At 44.8% G+C, this 17,906-nt stretch overlaps 1 protein-coding gene and 1 long non-coding RNA gene across 2 annotated transcripts in view; one reads left to right on the top strand and one right to left on the bottom strand.

Annotated features, from left to right (window-relative positions):
- Nucleotides 1–285: 285 nt before the first annotated feature.
- LOC308472543 lies at nucleotides 286–11,119 on the top strand. Its single transcript, XR_013983570.1, has 2 exons — nucleotides 286–591; nucleotides 10,530–11,119. It is a non-coding gene; the product is annotated as an uncharacterized lncRNA (long non-coding RNA).
- Nucleotides 11,120–15,207: 4,088 nt separating this feature from the next.
- The window catches only part of MSH2 (mutS homolog 2), a 52,822-nt gene continuing 50,123 nt past the window's right edge, over nucleotides 15,208–17,906 (bottom strand). The window contains exons 15-16 of the mRNA XM_081000900.1: nucleotides 17,005–17,177; nucleotides 15,208–15,668 (exon numbers count right to left, since the gene is read on the bottom strand). Coding sequence (XP_080857026.1) covers nucleotides 15,498–15,668; nucleotides 17,005–17,177 — 344 coding nt within the window. The 3' untranslated portion in view covers nucleotides 15,208–15,497. The remainder of the gene's footprint in view (nucleotides 15,669–17,004; nucleotides 17,178–17,906) is intronic.

Below are 17,906 nucleotides of genomic sequence, written 5' to 3'. Positions count from 1 at the left end.
ATGACATATATGAGCAGAGTCTTTTTTGTGGTAGCCCCAATATCAAGGAACATTTTTCCAAGAGACATTTGTACAGACTCCTGCCTGCTGGCTTTCTGAAGGCAGGTAAAAACCATTCCTGTCCTAGCTTTGAGGTCCAGCTTTTGCTTTGCTTGCTCTATATTGATTTTCCTTTCATTTCATTTCATTTCATTGCCGTGCTACTCCGTTTTACGGTTCTTGTTTTTCATTTGTGTTTTATTACTTCATTGTTCGATTACGGTTTGCTTTACTCGCTTACGAAATCCTCGTCAGCAGCGGGCACTGCAGACACAACTTTTAATCAATAAGGAACAATGAAAGGCTTCCATTCTTGCTTTCAAGTATGTCACACTAACGTTTATTTCGGGTGAGGAGTTTCTGCTGTACATCAGTTGAAAACTGGGAAATGAAAGATAAATCTGGCTGGAGTCAAGGCCCATGGAGAGCGTTGCCTTTTCAAACAGAATTCTCAATTTAGTTGAAAGCACCAAAGAATTTCATTGCACTTAAAGCAGCGCCATGTGGGAAGACAACTTGCTGGAACGCCACCCCCACCCCCAGGAGAATCAGGTGACAGATCCCAGAAGATTTTTCTCCCCCTGCTGTTCAATGAATAGAGTCATTGGAGCCGTAATATTTTATTGATAGATACTTGGATGCAGAAAGCAAAGACAGAGAGGTAGACTAGTCAAAATACAAGTTAAAATAGCTGGCATTTTTCATAAAGAGGGGGAGGGCGGAATGCTGCGTGGCAGCTAACTAGTTTTATTTGAGAATAAAAATTAGAGAGAGGAAAATGCTCTCCCTTCTTAATAATGCCTCTCCTTCAATGAATGTCCAATTAAGGAGAAAAATAAACGTACAGAAAGCAATCAGTGCTAATCATACTCCGTCTCTGAAAACATCCAGCAGAACTCCTTATGGCCCAATTAGATGAGCCCGGCAGCCTGAGATTATGCTTGTTTACATGGAAGTAAGCTCCACTGAGTTCAGTGGGACCAGTCACTGGTACAAGTGCTGGATTGGGGGGGGGGGTGCGGATATACATTTGTTATGTATTTCCATATCCTCCAACATTTCTCTGATGAAAATAGGGAAGACCCTTTGCATAATGATAATTTTACTATTTGTACCCAGGTTAAGAACAATTTCAGGTTAAGAACAGACCTCCAGAACGAATTAAGTTCTTAACCCGAGGTACCACTGTATTCAGCAATGAAACAGGTGGTGGACTCATCTTCCTTGAGGTTTTAAGCAGAGGTTGGAGGGCCAAAAGTCATGGATGTTTTAGCTGAGATTCCTGCCTTGCAGGGGGTTGGACTAGATGACCCTCGAGGTCCCTTCCAGCTCTACAATTCTATGATTCCAGAATACTCATAATCCTTACAAAACACAATTTTATAGTAATGAGAAAGAAAAAGAAAAACAGAGGGGGGAACTAAAAAACAAACAAAAACCCTTTATCACATTTATGTCATATAATATCGGGGGGGGGGGGACCAGATAAAAACAAGAAAAACTTATTTCTTCCTATGTGACATTTATCTGTCAAGTGATAAAGCTTTGGATTTGGCTCCACCTTCTGATGTGATAGGGGATGTGGGTGGCGCTGTGGTCTAAACCACAGAGCCTAGGACTTGCCGATCAGAAGGTCAGCGGTTCGAATCCCCACGATGGGATGAGCTCCCGTTGCTCGGTCCCTGCTCCTGCCAACCTAGCAGTTTGAAAGCACATCATGTGCAAGTAGATAAATAGGTACCACTCCGGTGGGAAGGTAAATGGCATTTCCGTGTGCTGCTCTGGTTTCGCCAGAAGCAGCTTAGTCATGCTGGCCACATGACCCGGAAGCTGTCTGCGGACAAGCGCCAGCTCCCTCGGCCTATAGAGCGAGATGAGCGCCGCAACCCCGGAGTCGTCCACGACTGGACTTAACAGTCAGGGGTCCCTTTACCTTTTACCTTCTGATGGGATGGAGTCCCCTGAAAGCCCCGTCCTTCCGGTGCCTTAACCAGCAGTGGGAAATCTGTGGTCCTCCAATCACTGTTGGACTCTAACTACCATCAGCCCCAGCCAACATGACCAATGGTCAGGGGTGATGAGAGCTGTCGTTCAGCAACACCTGGCGGGCCACAGGTTCCCCACCCCTGCCCTAAACTCCAACCATGTAGCAGATTTTTAAAAATATCAAAGTTGGCAGCCCTATGCTACAGGGCTGACTCAAAAAATCTCCTGAGCATCGTGTGCTTGCAATTAAATGAGCAACGTAGCACAGAACCCTGACAGCGCTGCAGCTGTAGCAATTACCTGGCAGCAATTGCCAGAGCTGCAGCTGTGCTTTTTCAAGCCGCGAAGCTCGTGGGAAATCGCGACTGGATTGCTGACGGGTAGGCCTTGTTCAACACAGCAAGGACGGCCAGGATGCATCGCAAATAACAGAGTCCAGCGGCACAAAACTAGCCCCAAGAAGGAAGGGTACATAAGCGAAGTCACACAGTTTTGCTTTTCTAATAAATAATAGTGAGAAAGCGCCACCCCTGTGTCAGAGCAAAGGCCTGTCTAGTCCAACGTCTTATTTTGCCCACTGGCCAGCCAATGCCCATGAGAATCTCACAAGAAGGTGTCATCCTACAGTGGGGGTCTGGAAATATGCCAGTCCTCTTTAGCCAAAATAAAGCGTCTCCACCCCTATCGTTCTACCCAGACACTGAGGTCCAGCGCTGAGGGCCTTCTGGCGGTTCCCTCACTGCGAGAAGCCAGGTTACAGGGAACCAGGCAGAGGACCTTCTCGGTAGTGGCACCCGCCCTGTGGAACGCCCTCCCATCGGATGTCAAAGAGAAAAACAACTACCAGACTTTTAGAATACATCTGAAGGCAGCCCTGTTTAGAGAAGCTTTTAATGTTTGATGCATTACTGTATTTTAATATTTTGTTGGAAGCCGCCCAAAGTGGCTGGGGAAGCCCAGCCAGATGGGAGGGGTATTAATTATTATTATTATTATTATTATTATTATTATTATTATTATTAAAGACAGTATGTCATGGAAAGATCAGCTTCATTGTAATTCAAAAAGCTGGGCAGCAAATACAAGAGTTCAAGGCATCTATATAGCATTCTGAATACATGAAGCCCTCGTGCCCATATCATCTCTGCAATATTATTGGTTACAGCAGTGGTTTTCAACCAGTCTGCTGTAGTACCCTGGGGTGCCTTTAATGATGGTCAGAGGTGCTGCTGGCAACACTGTCCTCTGTCCCTCCTTCCTTCCCTCCCTCCTCTGATGCCCTCTCGCATCTCTGCCTCCCAAAGGCTTGCACGGCTGTTTGTTGCAGCAGCCCCGGCTACAAGCTCTGCAGGCAAATGGTGCCTCTGGGGCTGGTCAGGGGTGCTGGTTGCCAGGAGCTGAGGCAGCCTCGGAGTAAGCAAGCAAGCGGGCGAGGGAGCCCAGCCAGCCAGCCCTTGCTGTTGGGAACGGACAGGCAAGTCCCATGACTCAGCTACACAGCTGCAAATTAAACGTTTTAAATGTGTTGTAAAGTGCAATATACAAATGCGTCACTAGATGGCGAGAGTGAGCTATGCAAAATTAAAAGTATTTTTCAAAACTTTTTTTTAAAAAAAGCATTTCCACAGCGTTTTTTTAATATGTGTGTAGATTCTTGTCCAGGCCCCTGTGGGACAGTGTGAGGAGGCACCTGTCTTTAGGGCAGGGGGGCAGCTCAGAGACCAGGGGCAGCAGCGGCGGCTGCCCAGAGGGCTCCCAAATAGAGGGTAAAGGGAAAGGAGGCTGAGGGAACACTCCACAAAGGAGTGTTCAAAAAAGGGTGAGAAGGTGACATAACTGGGGTCTTGAGCCCAACAGGGGTGCCACAGAAAGAATGTAGTTGGTTAAGGGAGCTGTGGACTCAAAAAGGTTGAAAGGTTACAGCAACACGTGAACAGCTCTTGTCTGGCCTTCAAAATAGACATTCCATATTTGGAGTTGTTTCGTACCTAAGAAACTCTCATTATCTTTATCAAGGTGTCATCCTCAATCATCTTCCAGCTGGCTCTGGTCAGCCTAATTGAATCTGTACCAGCCTCTCCTTTACTGGTGTGCATTCCTAAACTCTGTTAATGGGGCAGGGAGCCCTGCGAACTCTCATCGCCTGCTGATCATGGCACAGCTTTGCTTAACTGAAAAGCAAAAGAATACAGGAATACAGAGAAAAGGCACAATTCTGAACTGGGCAGTGGCTACATGGCTACAAAGGCAATTACAGTCATACCTTGGGTTAAGTACTTAATTCGTTCCGGAGGTCCATTCTTAACCTGAAACTGTTCTTAACCTGAAGCACCACTTTAGCTAATGGGGCCTCCCGCTGCTGCCGCGCTGCCGGAGCACGATTTCTTTTCTCATCCTGAAGCAAAGTTCTTAACCTGAAGCACTATTTCTGGGTTAGCGGAGTCTGTAACCTGAAGCATATGTAACCCGAGGTACCACTCTGGGTGGCTTCCAACGGAATACTAAAATAAAAATAAAACATCAAACATTAAAAACTTCCCTAAACAGTGCTGCATTCAGATGTCTTCTGAAAGCCAGATAGTTGTTTATTTCCTTGACATCTGATGGGAGGGTGTTCCACAGAGAAGGCCCTCTGCCTGGTTCCCTGTAACCTCACTTCTCGCAATGAGGGGACCGCCAGAAGGCCCTCGGAGCTGGACCTCAGTGTCCAGGCAGAGTGATGGGGGTGGAGACGCTTCTTCAGGTATACTGGGCCGAGGCCGTTTAGGGCTTTAAAGGTCAGCACCAACACTTTGAATTGTGCTCGGAAACATACTGGGAGCCAATGTAGATCTTTCAGCGCTGGTGTAATATGGTCTTGGTGGCCACTCCCAGTCACTAGTCTAGCTGCCGCTAGACATTATGAAAATGATTCATTCATACACTGCTTCTTTTCTGTCCCAAAGGCCTCCAAACTCTAGCAGAGTTTGTACAGTGGTACCTCGAGTTACATACGCTTCAGGTTACATACGCTTCAGGTTACAGACTCCGCTAACCCAGAAATAGTACCTCAGGTTAAGAACTTTGCTTCAGGATGAGAACAGAAATCGTGCTCCGGTGGCATGGCAGCCGCAGAAGGCCCCATTAGCTAAAGTGGTGCTTCAGGTTAAGAACAGTTTCAGGTTAGGAACGGACCTCCAGAACGAATTAAGTTCTTAACACGAGGTACCATTGTAGTACCATAGAATACAATAAAATCCCATAAATCAACTAGCAAGCAAAGCAACACAAGGCAACTGAATCACAAACTGGGAGAGTCAAAAGAAAACCTTTCCCAGATAAAAGATTAATGGGTGATCTCACCAACCCTGTACATCGCAACATAACGGTAAAGGTAAAGGGACCCCTGACCATTAGGTCCAGTCGTGGCCGACTCTGAGGTTGCGGTGCTCATCTCGCTTTTTTGGCCGAGGGAGCCGGCGTACAGCTTCCGGGTCATGTGGCCAGCATGACTAAGACGCTTCTGGCAAACCAGAGCAGCGCACGGAAATGCCGTTTACCTTCCCGCCGGAGCACCTACTTGCACTTTGATGTGCTTTTGAACTGCTAGGTTGGCAGGAGCAGGGACTGAGCAACAGGCGCTCACCCCATCGTGGGGATTCGAACCACCGACCTTCTGATCAGCAAGTCCTAGGCTCTGTGGTTTAACCCACAGCGTTACCCACGTCCCTTGCACATCCCAACATACTTAGCGGCTAGACATCTAAGCAGACAATGAGTTACACCACCAACTACAAGAATTAAGGGTGTTCTCACCACCCACATATTTGTCATTTAGGCTTTAAAGCTGGCGCTGGAATTCATTTTTATATTAAAAACAAAGCTGTTTGCGGACCTCCCAATCCACACTGTGGCCCTGATCTGCGGCTCATGTTAACATGGTTCTGTTCTTATTTAAACTGCCAATTTAGAAGCTTATGCAGAAGCAACTCTCCAAAGGGGTTCTGGTTTGGTCCTCCATTCTATTTAACACCTACTTGAACAAATAATCTGACCCGCAAAATACCTCCCCCAATGACTGCACACTTACTGAGGTTACGGGACATTTTTAGTGGTGACTCCACATCTGTGCAATCTGTTGCCACTTAAGAGTCACATAGTCCCAAACCCTGACGCCCTTTCAGGCATGCTGTTGAAACATTATTATTATTATTATTATTATTATTATTATTATTATTATCTCAAGCCTTTCATCTTCGGTGAGAGTTTACTTGATTGGTGTTTCCCTGCTGGTGGTAAAACAAGAAAATAAAAGCTCTCGATTCCGTTATCTTTGAGGTTTTCCTTACTGTTTACAGTTTAAATTGGGGTGGGGGGGTTCCCAGTGATTTTTTTTAAAAAAAGGTTTTTCACCATTTTTCAGAGCTCCTATGAATCGAAAAGCGGATTATAAATTTTCAAATTAAACGAATAAGTGAAATAAAACCGAGTCAGCTTCTCACCCCAGGCTAATATCATCACAAAGCATCCTGCATTAATTGAGGCCCCACAGGGCAGTTGTGTTTACAAGCCAACACAATTTTTCATCGCTAACTGGATCATTAACACAACAGTGTGTGAAGAATAGCGCTCTATGCAATTCAATGTGCGCTGAAAATCACCTCAGAGGGCGTCAGCAGTCTCTCCTTTACCTCTGCCAGGATGCAGAAAATTATACCGTTGGCTACCAGCATCCCAGGATGAAGCTTGCCATGCATTATATATATATTTGAGACGAAAAGGTTAGAGGGATCAATTTATAATTTAATTAAGCTCAAACCTCTAGACTCTTTCCTTACAAGGTTAAAAATACAACTTTACCTTAGACTCTCCAGGCACGCCATGTTTTATTTCAATCCATAATAAGATAATATTTATGTTGTTACTTGAGAGACAATCGTTTTTCACTCGACGCCCTCAGCAAAAGGCCCAAGTAAACAACTTTGCTGAACGCAGAGTTTCTTCCATTGAACATAAATAAATGTTTCCACATTTTCAGGTTTGTGGCAGAAACCTACTTCTTTTCGCACTCATACCGCTAGGACCCGGAGTCAGCCGATTTAACTGATTGGCAGGAGAGCCAGACAAAAGTGAAGGACTTCTTCATGCAGTGGGTAACAACTTTGTGGAAGTTGCTGCCACAGAACGCAGCAATGAGCAATAGTTTCGGTGGCATCGAAAGGGGATTAGATGAATTCATGAAGGACAACCGCAGATAGACTTACTAGCTCAGGGGTAGCCAATCTTCTGCTCTCCAGATGTTCTTAAACTCCAGCTCCCATCCACCCCAGCCATCATGGCCCAATGATCAAGGATGATGGCAGCTCTAGTCCAGCAGCATCTGGAGAGCAACACATTGGCTACTTGGGGTTGTTTCCAAAGCAATGCACAGCAGAACTTCTGTTTCCTCCTCTGCTGCCTGCCCACCAAATCTTGTCCAGATGGTCTTCTAATCCTCTGGAGCTGATGTTGAGGGTGCACAGGAAGATGCAGGAGAAAGGAGGGTGTTAAGTATAATTGTTTAATTCTCACTGAAATGGAGAATGCCTAAATGTGTATTACTGAAGGCTTCATCATGGGGATTTTCCATGGGGCTATATTAAGCTCTCTGGGTTCCTAGATGGGTTGATACTTAATTGTTATTGTTCTCTGCTAGCTCTGACATAGTGTTTTTTCTTTTTTCTTTTTTCTTTTAGCTCTGACATAGTGTTTAACCGTAGATCAGGTGACAAAGGTATTTGGCTGCAAATCTCCATTTTGAAACCTGATCTCCATTTGCCACTTGATCTAGGTTAAACACTCACGTGTTAGCTAGCAGAAATCAGCAATAGTTACTTATCAACCCTTCTAGGAGCTCAGAGACCACAATATACATCAGTAACATTTCTCCACATTAAAACCTTCAGTAATACACATTTAGGTATTCCCCCATTTCAGTGTCAATTAAACAATTATGCTTAACGATGGAATCCCAGAATAATCACAGCTTTCATTGCGGGAGGCCAAGGCTGCACAAGGAAGAGTGGCAGCAAGCAGTGGTTCTTTGCAACACAGCATGAGAGGAGAATCTCCATGGCTGGCTGTTCAGAACATCCTTCCAGAGCAGTACCCAAGGGCAAATGTCCCATTTACCCAACTGGAGGAAAAAAACCTTCAGTCCTGCTCTTTGGAAAAAGACACCTGCTTTGGAGCTCCAAGGCTAAGTTTAAGGCAGGGCTCATTGCCTCCAGGAGAAAATGATTGTTAATCCCTTTAAAGAGCAACATGGCATTACTTGATGGGCATTCTTCTTCTCCAGGGGAGACACGGCGAGAGGTCTGATGGCGACATTTTAATTTTCCTTTCTCATTAGCTGCTTTATGCCAAAGCTGGCCGTGTTTTTGTGTGTGGGAGAAGCCACACTTGCTACGTTCGGGCACGCTGCCTTATTAGCGACAAAATTATTTGTGTTTCTCTTCTCTTTGCAGAGCTGGCCGCCAAGAGGTGTTTGTGCATGATCGCTTCCCCACTCAATTTGTTATTGTAATTGCTGCCATTGCCATTTTTAAAATTAAGCAAATAAAAGCCAAGATTGGTACCTGGCGTAGCAGTGATCAGAGCAATAGAACAGGAAGGCATAAACTTGGAGATGTTAATTCAAGGTTGCCTGTTATAGCCAGAACAGGCTATAAATAACCAGATAAGATGGGGGAGAATGCCCTTAAACCTCAGAAGAAATTCATTCTTTTGTTTTCAGAACATTAGGGAGGTTCTTTTTCCATTTTTCTCCCTCTGTGTTGATATCCTTGATTGAGAGCAGTCAAAGCAAAGCCAGCACTTCACTTCTGAAACAGGGGAAAGCTGCACAGAATGCTAATTCTTTTATCAGTCCTTTCACACGTGGAGCATCAAAACCGAAAACTGGTAGCATCTGAGGCATTACACTCCCTATTTAACTGCTGTGAACTCTTTGCCATAATTAAAACCACCTTGGTACCCAGTGCTGGAAGCCCATCAGATCCTGGCTGCCTCTTCAAACAAGTTCCAAGGAAATGGCTGAGATTGAGGAAGTATCTGGTGACCAATATGTTATGATCCTGTGATGGCCAATTATAAGCAAAGATCCACAGTGGATTATTCAGTTACAGATAGGTGGCCGTGTTGGTCTGCCATAGTCAAAATAAAAAAATCCTTCCAGTAGCACCTTTAAGACCAACTAAGTTAGTTCTTGGTATGAGCTTTCGTGTGCAAGCACACTTCTTCAGATACACTGAAACAGAAGTTGCCAGATCCTTCTATATAGTGAGAAGGTGGGGAGGGGTATTACTCAGAAGGGTGGTGGGAATGGGAGATTGGCAGATAGCTGGGATGAGCCTGCTGACGACCCATTACAGTCGTTAAGAGTCGTTAAGAGTCGTCAGCAGGCTCATCCCAGCTATCTGCCAATCTCCCATTCCCACCACCCTTCTGAGTAATACCCCTCCCCACCTTCTCACTATATAGAAGGATCTGGCAACTTCTGTTTCAGTGTATCTGAAGAAGTGTGCTTGCACACAAAAGCTCATACCAAGAACTAACTTAGTTGGTCTTAAAAGTGGATTATTCAGTCGGCCAGCTGAACGCTACTAACTTCAGAATAATAGCAGCTTTTTGATAACCACAGAACAAAAGTGGGCCATGAAATGCTTCCCTTCCAAGTACTCAGAGTACAACAACAACAACAACAATGTCATTAATTATATGCCGCCCATCTGACTGGCTTGCCCCAGCCACTCTGGGCAGCTCCAAACAGAATATTAAAAACACAATAAAACATCAAGCATTAAAAACTTCCCTGAACAGGGTTGCCTTCAGATGTCTTCTCAACCTCAGATAGTTGTTTATCTCCTTGACATCTGATGGGAGGGTGTTCCACAGGGCAGACACGACTTCTTGCAGTGAGGGAACCACCAGCAGGAGCTGGACCTCAGTGTCTGGGCTTGACGATGGAGGTGGAGACGCTCCTTCAGGTATACAGGATGGAGGCTGTTTAGGGCTTTAAAGGCCAGCACAAACACTTTGAATTGTGCTCAGAAACGTACTGGGAGCCAATGTAGATCCTTTAACACAAAGGAGTATTTACTTGGACATCAATATAGGGCTATTTAGTATAGAGAAAAAGTAAGAGGTGACATAAGTTTATAAAATTATACATGGCATGAAGGGAATGCATTATTTTCTCCGCTCTGATAAAAATGGCACTAGTTGGCCTCTGTGAGAACAGGAATCTGGACTAGATGGGCCAGTGGCCTGATCCCACAGACTCTTCTTATAGGTCGAATGACAAGGGGGCCACCCATGCTCAGAGAGTGTCCCCACGTGCAACATCTTCCGCTTGATCTAAGTGGAGGGAGTAGGGATGAGCATATGAACTTATGCCTTCCACTGAAGTGAATGGGGAAGGAACATATGTCGGGATCTCCGCTCGGCCAAGCTGATAAAGGTCATTTTCTTCCCCCAAGTCTTAGGAATCGCCTCTCGACGAATAACGACCTGAGCCTTTGATGAGGCTCCAAGGCACGTTCCATTCAGCAGAGTTTCCAGCACAGGAAAGAGACGAGAGGTTTGGGCTACATTGTAAAGAGTTTATTTCTAAGCTACGCAGACAGAAAAAAACATCCTCTCTCTATGAAAGAAGAGCAACTGAACAAAGGAAACAGGAAACCACTAATGTCACATCCTGTCTCCTTTCCCGTGAGACTGGAAGGTCTCTGGAATGTAAACAGAGTCCTGTGACTCCAAGCAGCTGAACAGTGATAAGAACAGAAACTAACACCATATACCCCACTCAGTAGCCAGACCTAACTTGGGTGAATCTACCCATTCAGGACCAAACAAGACCATGATGATAAACCACATGGTGGTCCCTTGAATGTTTGCTTTTTCTTTATCAAACACTTGTCATGGGCAAAGTGCTCTGGTGTGAGACCATGGTTCACTTTACCCATGAACGTGGCACTAATCCAGATTACACTTACACACACACACACACACACACACACACACACACACAGTTATTCTTAAAGTGAAGAAGAATAAACTATGCAAGGGCCAATAATGTGATTGTGAGCAATCATTTCTTTGAGTAAAATCTTTCCATAGGATCCTTACCATAGGATTACCATAGGAACTAATGCCAGTGTACTGGAAGAAGCAAAGATCACCAGTGTCGAAGCACTGTCTTCAACATCAACTTTGTTGGACTGGTCATGTTGTGCAGATGCTTGATTATCGTCTTCCAAAGCAACTACTCTATTCTGAACTTAAAAATGGGAAGCGTAATGCCAGTGGTAAACAAAAGAGGTTTAAAGACCCTCTCAAGGCAAATCTTAAAAAAAAGGTAGTATAAACACTGACAACTGGGGAACATTGGCCTGTGAGCACTCCAATTGGAGAACAGCCTCTACCAAAGGCTTTGAAGACGCTCGAACTCAGGACAAAAGGAAGAAACGTACTAAGAGGAAGGCAAGCTTGGCAAACTCTCACTGTGATCAACTCCCGCCCGGAAACCCATGTCCCCACTGTGGAAGGACGTGTGGATCCAGAATTGGCCTCCACAGTCACTTACGGACTCCCTGTTAAGACCTTGTTTACGGAAGACAATCTTACTCAGCCACAACTGATGGCCAAAGATTTATAGTGAAGAAGAAATTATGCAAGGGCCAATAACGTGATTGCGAGTAATCATTTCTTCGCGTAAAATCTTACCATAGGATCCTTTTTGGATATTCCGCATTACACTGCATTTGGAGGAGCCCCCCCCCTCTGTGTGTGTGTGTGTGTGTGTGTGTGTGTACACCCACACGTTTCCCTCCAGATATTTCTGGACTACAACTCCATTGCTCATGCTGGTGGGGGGTGATGCAAATTAAGAGTCCAACAACATCTGCAGGGTCACAGATTCTCCTCTCATAATAGAAAATATATCTATCTGCACATAGATATCTAGTGCATTTCTAAATGGGAACTAGTACAGTAAAAATAGTATTATTAGCTAAGTTTTACTCAGAGTAGAACCACTGAAATAGAAAAAGTGATTAAGTTAGGTCCATTAATTTCAACAGGACTATTTAACTCAGTAAACCTGAGTTGAGTAACATTCATTATATGAGCATTTGCCATGAATATATCTGACACCTTGTACAAAACAATATCCGGCTTATTACAGTGTGTGACAACCCCTCCCCATTGCTAGAAAGAAGAATCAGGAAACAATGTGGGAGAACAACTATTCTGTTAATCAACACAGAAAATGTTAAATCCTAATGTTAGAAACATGTGTGCCACCTTGCTGGAAAGGATATTCTCTTTAATAAGCAACTTTTGGATGTGCATGGGCAAAAACCAAAGATTTATTTTATTTTTATTTCTTGCTTTAAATGTCATTTATTTTCATCACAGTGATGACTTGTCAGAATGCACTCCAAGCGCATCTCACCCCCCCCCTCCAATGAAGATAAATGCCAAGCTGAAATAAACAGATGAGAGAATATATTTAGAATTCGGACGTTTAGCAATACAGCTTTTTGCTTTTTTTTTTAAGGCTGGTTGTTGTGGGGGAGGCTTAGAGAAATGTAAGAGCAAGTTATTTACTGTAGATCTTCAGAAACAAAATCTTGTTATGATGGCAATTATCTAGATTAGCACATGCGAGGCAGAATTACGTATTCATCTATCACATGCTCAAGGAGGCTATACAGGACAACCAGGCAGTGTTCTGTTGATACTTATTGCAGCGTAATTCACTTTTAGACCATTCCCAATGCCATTATGCTTTGAAGCACCAAGTGGCTAATCCTGTTGCTGGCTAGGGATGGGGAACTTCCAGTTTGCAAGCCAGAGTTGGCCTAACTTGTGTCCCCATGAGCCCGAGGCAACTTCTCCCAAACCATGCCCATCTGTCCCACACCTTAAGTCATATGTGAGGCAGATAGAAACATAGAATTGTAGAGTTGGAAGGGACGCTGAGGGTCATCAACCCCCTGCAAAGTAGGAATCTCAACACGTGGTCCCCCAATTTGAAACCGTGCTGGCTCACACTTAGCTTTGCAAAGGCGCTAGCAGTTTTATTGCTGCATCACCAGGACGCCGCCCTGGTGGTGCAATAAAGAGGAGGAGGAGGAGGAGGAGTTTGGATTTGATATCCCGCTTTATCACTACCCTAAGGAGTCTCAAAGCGGCTAACATTCTCCTTTCCCTTCCTCCCGCACAACAAACACTCTGTGAGGTGAGTGAGGCTGAGAGACTTCAAAGAAGTGTGACTAGCCCAAGGTCACCCAGCAGCTGCATGTGGAGGAGCGGGGAAGCAAACCCGGTTCACCAGATTACGAGTCTACCGCTCTTATATGTGCCGAGTGGCTGACTTCCAGCACATTTATTATTATTAAATGCAAACTTTCTTATTTCAGGCAGTGGCCCAGTCTCACCAATGAAAAAACAGAGAAATGCGGACCCAGGGTGGTGCTTTCAAACACCAAGTTAAAAAATGGGCATTTTGCTATTTTTTCCCCCAGAAAATGAAATACTGCAAGTGCATTTGCCTGCCTAATGCTCACAACTCTACCATATAATATCCCAATTTCCTCCGCTGAATAGAAGCAGAAACCATCCTTTTCAAAGATGACAGCACCTCTAAAATATACCACCGTGGGCCATGTTTTGCAAAAAGAGGAAAAAAAGGTCTTTCACTGCAACCAAATGCTATTTTCCTCCGTAACTGAAAAGCCACTGAATGAACTGCTAATATTGCCTGTGCCTTCAGTCCTCAGTACCTTCTTTGGATGAATTACCAGGGTAAATAAGCACACCAGAGGAAGAAAATCTCATCGGCACACAGGGCTGACAGTCAAGTGACACTTGGACACTCAACAGCAGCACAATTTCAGCTGCGAGGCTTTGATGGCTCTGCATTCAGTGCAAATGTACTCCAGAAAGTCGGGGGGGGGGCAGAAATTAGAACAAGTAGCTTTTCCTTCTCTCTGCTTGAAGAAAACAGCAAGGTACAGCCTGTATGATGGATGGTTTCTTACCTCGGAGCCTGTGGAAGAGTTGGGCTCTCGCTTTGCAGAAGAAGGGATTTTACCCTTGGAATCCATCCAAACTAAGGCTGCAATCCAACTCATGAGTAAGTTTCATGGAAATTAGTGAGATTTATTCTGATGTTGATATGCACAGGATCGGGCTGCAAAAGCCACCTTTGATGTTATATTTCCCCACACAAAGTAAGATGTCTAGTGTAGTGTGTGCACACATTTTGATGCCACCAGAACTTTCAGTCTCCCAACGATATCGTAGGTTGAGGACAGTACTAATGTACTTGGGGTATAGTTGGGGTCATACAAAGCCATCTTATACCGAGTCTGACCAATTGGTCCATCTACCCGGACTGGCAGCGGTTATCCAGGATTCAGATGGAGGTCTCTCCATCCTTGGGAGATGCCAGGGATCGAACCTGGAAGCTCCTGTATGCTCTACCAGTGAAGTGTTGCCCTTTCCCGAAATTATTCAGCTGGAATGACGAAGAAAACTCCCAGTGACAACCAGGAGTGTATATTTAGGCAAAAGAACTGTGAGCTCCATTCCATTCTGGTGCTCAAAACAGCTCCACCTTCCAGGCCCGATTCTTCCTTCTTAGAAAGCTACTTTTACTTGATTTGCAGTATTGACTGCACTGTAAATTCCCCCCTTCCTTTACCCACCTGTAGTTCTCACTCAGTCAATATTGTAAATAAGGGGTAAGTGGGGAAATCTCAGGTCAGGGGGCCAAAAGCAGTCCTCCAGGCCACTGTATCTGGCCCTCAAAACCTTCTCTAGTTATCTTCCACCCCAGGCCATGCCCCTCACTGCTCCCTTGAGTCCTTCTGCTTGTGGCTGGAGAGCGTTCTTGAACTGTGGTTACATCTCTTGCCTACTACAGCTGTTGCTCTACCTATTTTTTCCTCTGGCCCCTGGAAAGTTTCCCAGGAGGAAATGCAGCTTCCCCCCCCCCCCATTGTAAACTGCTGAACTAACAGAGTCTCAACACAGATGTAATAAGGCATGGGAGAACATTTCTAGCAATAGTGAGCACCATGTCCAATTCTGTTTTCCTGCTGTTGCTTATTTAAATATTTCTATATGCAGCGGAAATAAAACAAGGAGTAAAAGTTCAAACCATGATGCATTGAATTTATTTAAGGGCAGCGATTTCAAAATTAGAACACCATAGAAAATTTTCAACATATCCACAACCCGTCATAGGAGAAAACTACTCAATAAGTAACATGCAGTCCTAGCTGGGAAATAACAATTTGTTCTGGTCTCCAGTATTGAGCATGGCACCTGCCATTGTGAGAAACAGGACGTGGCATCACCTCCTTTGGCAATGGCCTTTGGCTGAGTGCCACTGTGCACTTCCAACTTGAGTTCAAACGGCTCCTTGTTCAGATTTTCTCATGTCACGCAACTAGCTTTGTTTGGGAAAGGATTTCGTTCACATAGCTGTTGTTTTTTGCCCCGACTTCATCTTTCAGCTGCTTCAGTTTGGTTCTGATGTCCTCCTCAGACATGTCCGCCAGTGGCAATGCTTTCACATTAGAAAGGAAATCCTTGATTATTTTTTCACCTTCCTAGAAAGGAAAAGAAAATGATGTTCAGCCTCTGATTTGCGCCCTCCTGGATTCCTCTGCAGCGTGGGTGGGGAGCCTCAGAGGCTTCTGCTGCACCATTTCTAAGCCCCTACGAATGCATTCGTCTGGCACTGAAAATAGCAATTTCAACAACTATGGGTTTGTGGATCAATGACTTAAAATGGCAGAAAATGGCAAATTAAGCAGATGTGATACACAGAAGATCTAGATTCAGACTCCTAGTTAAAGTGTGTGTGTGTGTGTGTGTGTGTGAATACTGATTGCTATCACAGAATCTATTTGCTTTGGCTGCTGCACCCAAGTGATTTATACAAGTCCTGATAGCCTTTAATTCCTAATACTGTGTGTAACTGATGAGATGAGCTTTAGTCCGTAAAACCCCAGGCTACAATAATCCGGTTCATTATCTTAAGGTGCAACTAGAGTTTCCTTGCTGCAGCAAACTGACATGGCTACTTCTCAAAATCAGTTCACAAAGCGTTCTTTACAGTTCTGTTTATACCATTCAGCAAACGTGTCTGGACAGCATCAGTCTAACTGCAGAAATCAGGGAAGAAATTTGCAGACTGAAAAGGATTAAGCATTAAACACACATTGGCGAGTGAGCTTTTGCAAGCCAGTGCTTCAAAAACACAGAAAGTATCATCTGAGCAGTTGTTAATGCAGCAGCTGTTGCTCACCCACAAATCATCATCTTAAAGCAAAGAGGCCGCAGAATGCAAAACTCTCAGTGATGCAGTAAGCTATATTTCCTGGTTTTGGAGGAGATGGCTCAGGGAGCTCAAAGTGGGTATCAGTCTTCTGATAAATGACATAGAGAGACAGGGACCCCTGGATGGTTAAGTCCAGTCAAAGGCAACTGTGGGGTGTGGCACTCATCTCATTTTTCAGGCCAAGGGAGCTGGCATTTGTCCACAGACAGCTTTCTGAGTCATGTGGCCAGCATGACTAAACCGCTTCTGGCGCAATGGAACACCATGACGGAAGCTAGAGTGCACAAAAAAAAAAAAAAACCGTTTACCTTCCTGCCGCAGTAGTACCTATTTATCTACTTGCACTGGTGTGCTTTCCAGCTGCTAGGTTGGCAGAAGCTGAGACAGAGCAACAGGAGCTCACCCCATCACCTGGATTCAAGAGACAGGAAGGCAGGCAGAGTATACTAGGCACCCTATAATGTTTTTTTGTGGGCACCATTCCAGGGGCAGTGGTATCACTTAAGAGGTTCTTGTTGACAAATCCGTATCTAAATCTTGTAGATACATTATAGAAAAGGGGGAAAGAAATGATTTCAACAAGCGTATGACAGTTAGCAAACCTGCTTCTCTTTGTAGAAGTTCCTGGCTGGTGGCTCTTCCTCCTCGGCCTGTGGATTTCCAACGGTCTGGAACTCCCCCAACTCCAAGGCCTTTGTCTTGGCATTCTCTATCACATGCTTGGGAAAAGCAGCTAGCTCTGCCACGTGGATGCCAAAGCTCTGGTCACAAGGCCCTGGAAGAAGCATCACTGGGGTCAGTCCTCAAAAGGTGAAAGCAGAACCTGTGCATCTGATTCCATGCTGCCTATTTCAGAAAGAGGGGGGACTGACTGCCTGAAAAGTGATGTCCGGGTCAAACTCCACCCCAATTTCTAGCAGTTAAACATAATCCTGCTTGAGCTGGGGAAATCTGAAACTCAGCCTGGGTCAGGGGGTTTCAAACACCATAAAAGTGAACATTGCTAAGAAGCAGTAAGTTATCAAAATGGGGCAAGAGTACAAAAGGAAAATGTCCATTTGGGGTTGCAAAAGCATCGTGTGTCAACCATTAAAAGTAATTTGCGGGGGCCATAAATTGGAAAGGATTCAGAGGACAGGAATGGAAAAGGGTACCAAAATATGTACATATCCAGCCCAGAGCCAAGCAATGTTGGGACACCCCCAAAAGAGGAGTAGCTTGGAAACTTCCATTTAAGTTAATCGTGGCTTCCTGTGTCATTCAAAACAGGAACGGTGGCTAACATTAACCATGGTTGCTTCAACAAGCCAGTTTCTTGAAGTAGTTTAAAGCAGGCTTGTTTGAAACCAATCAGCTAGTGTGGGTTAACCACAGTTTGCCCTCCAGGTGACATACAGGCTGTTAACTAAAAGTGAAAGCTTCCAAACTCCTCTTCCTGGCCAGGTGGAGGGGTGGGGGAGCACATGAGTCCAGGAGGCGGCTATGGTTGTTCACAATGCACTAA

Source organism: Podarcis pityusensis (assembly GCF_964106645.2).
Source record: "Podarcis pityusensis genome assembly, chromosome: 3".
Classification (NCBI taxonomy): Eukaryota; Metazoa; Chordata; class Lepidosauria; order Squamata; family Lacertidae; genus Podarcis; species Podarcis pityusensis.
Note: the sequence above shows the minus strand (reverse complement) of the source record. Positions and strands in the feature narration are given on the sequence as shown.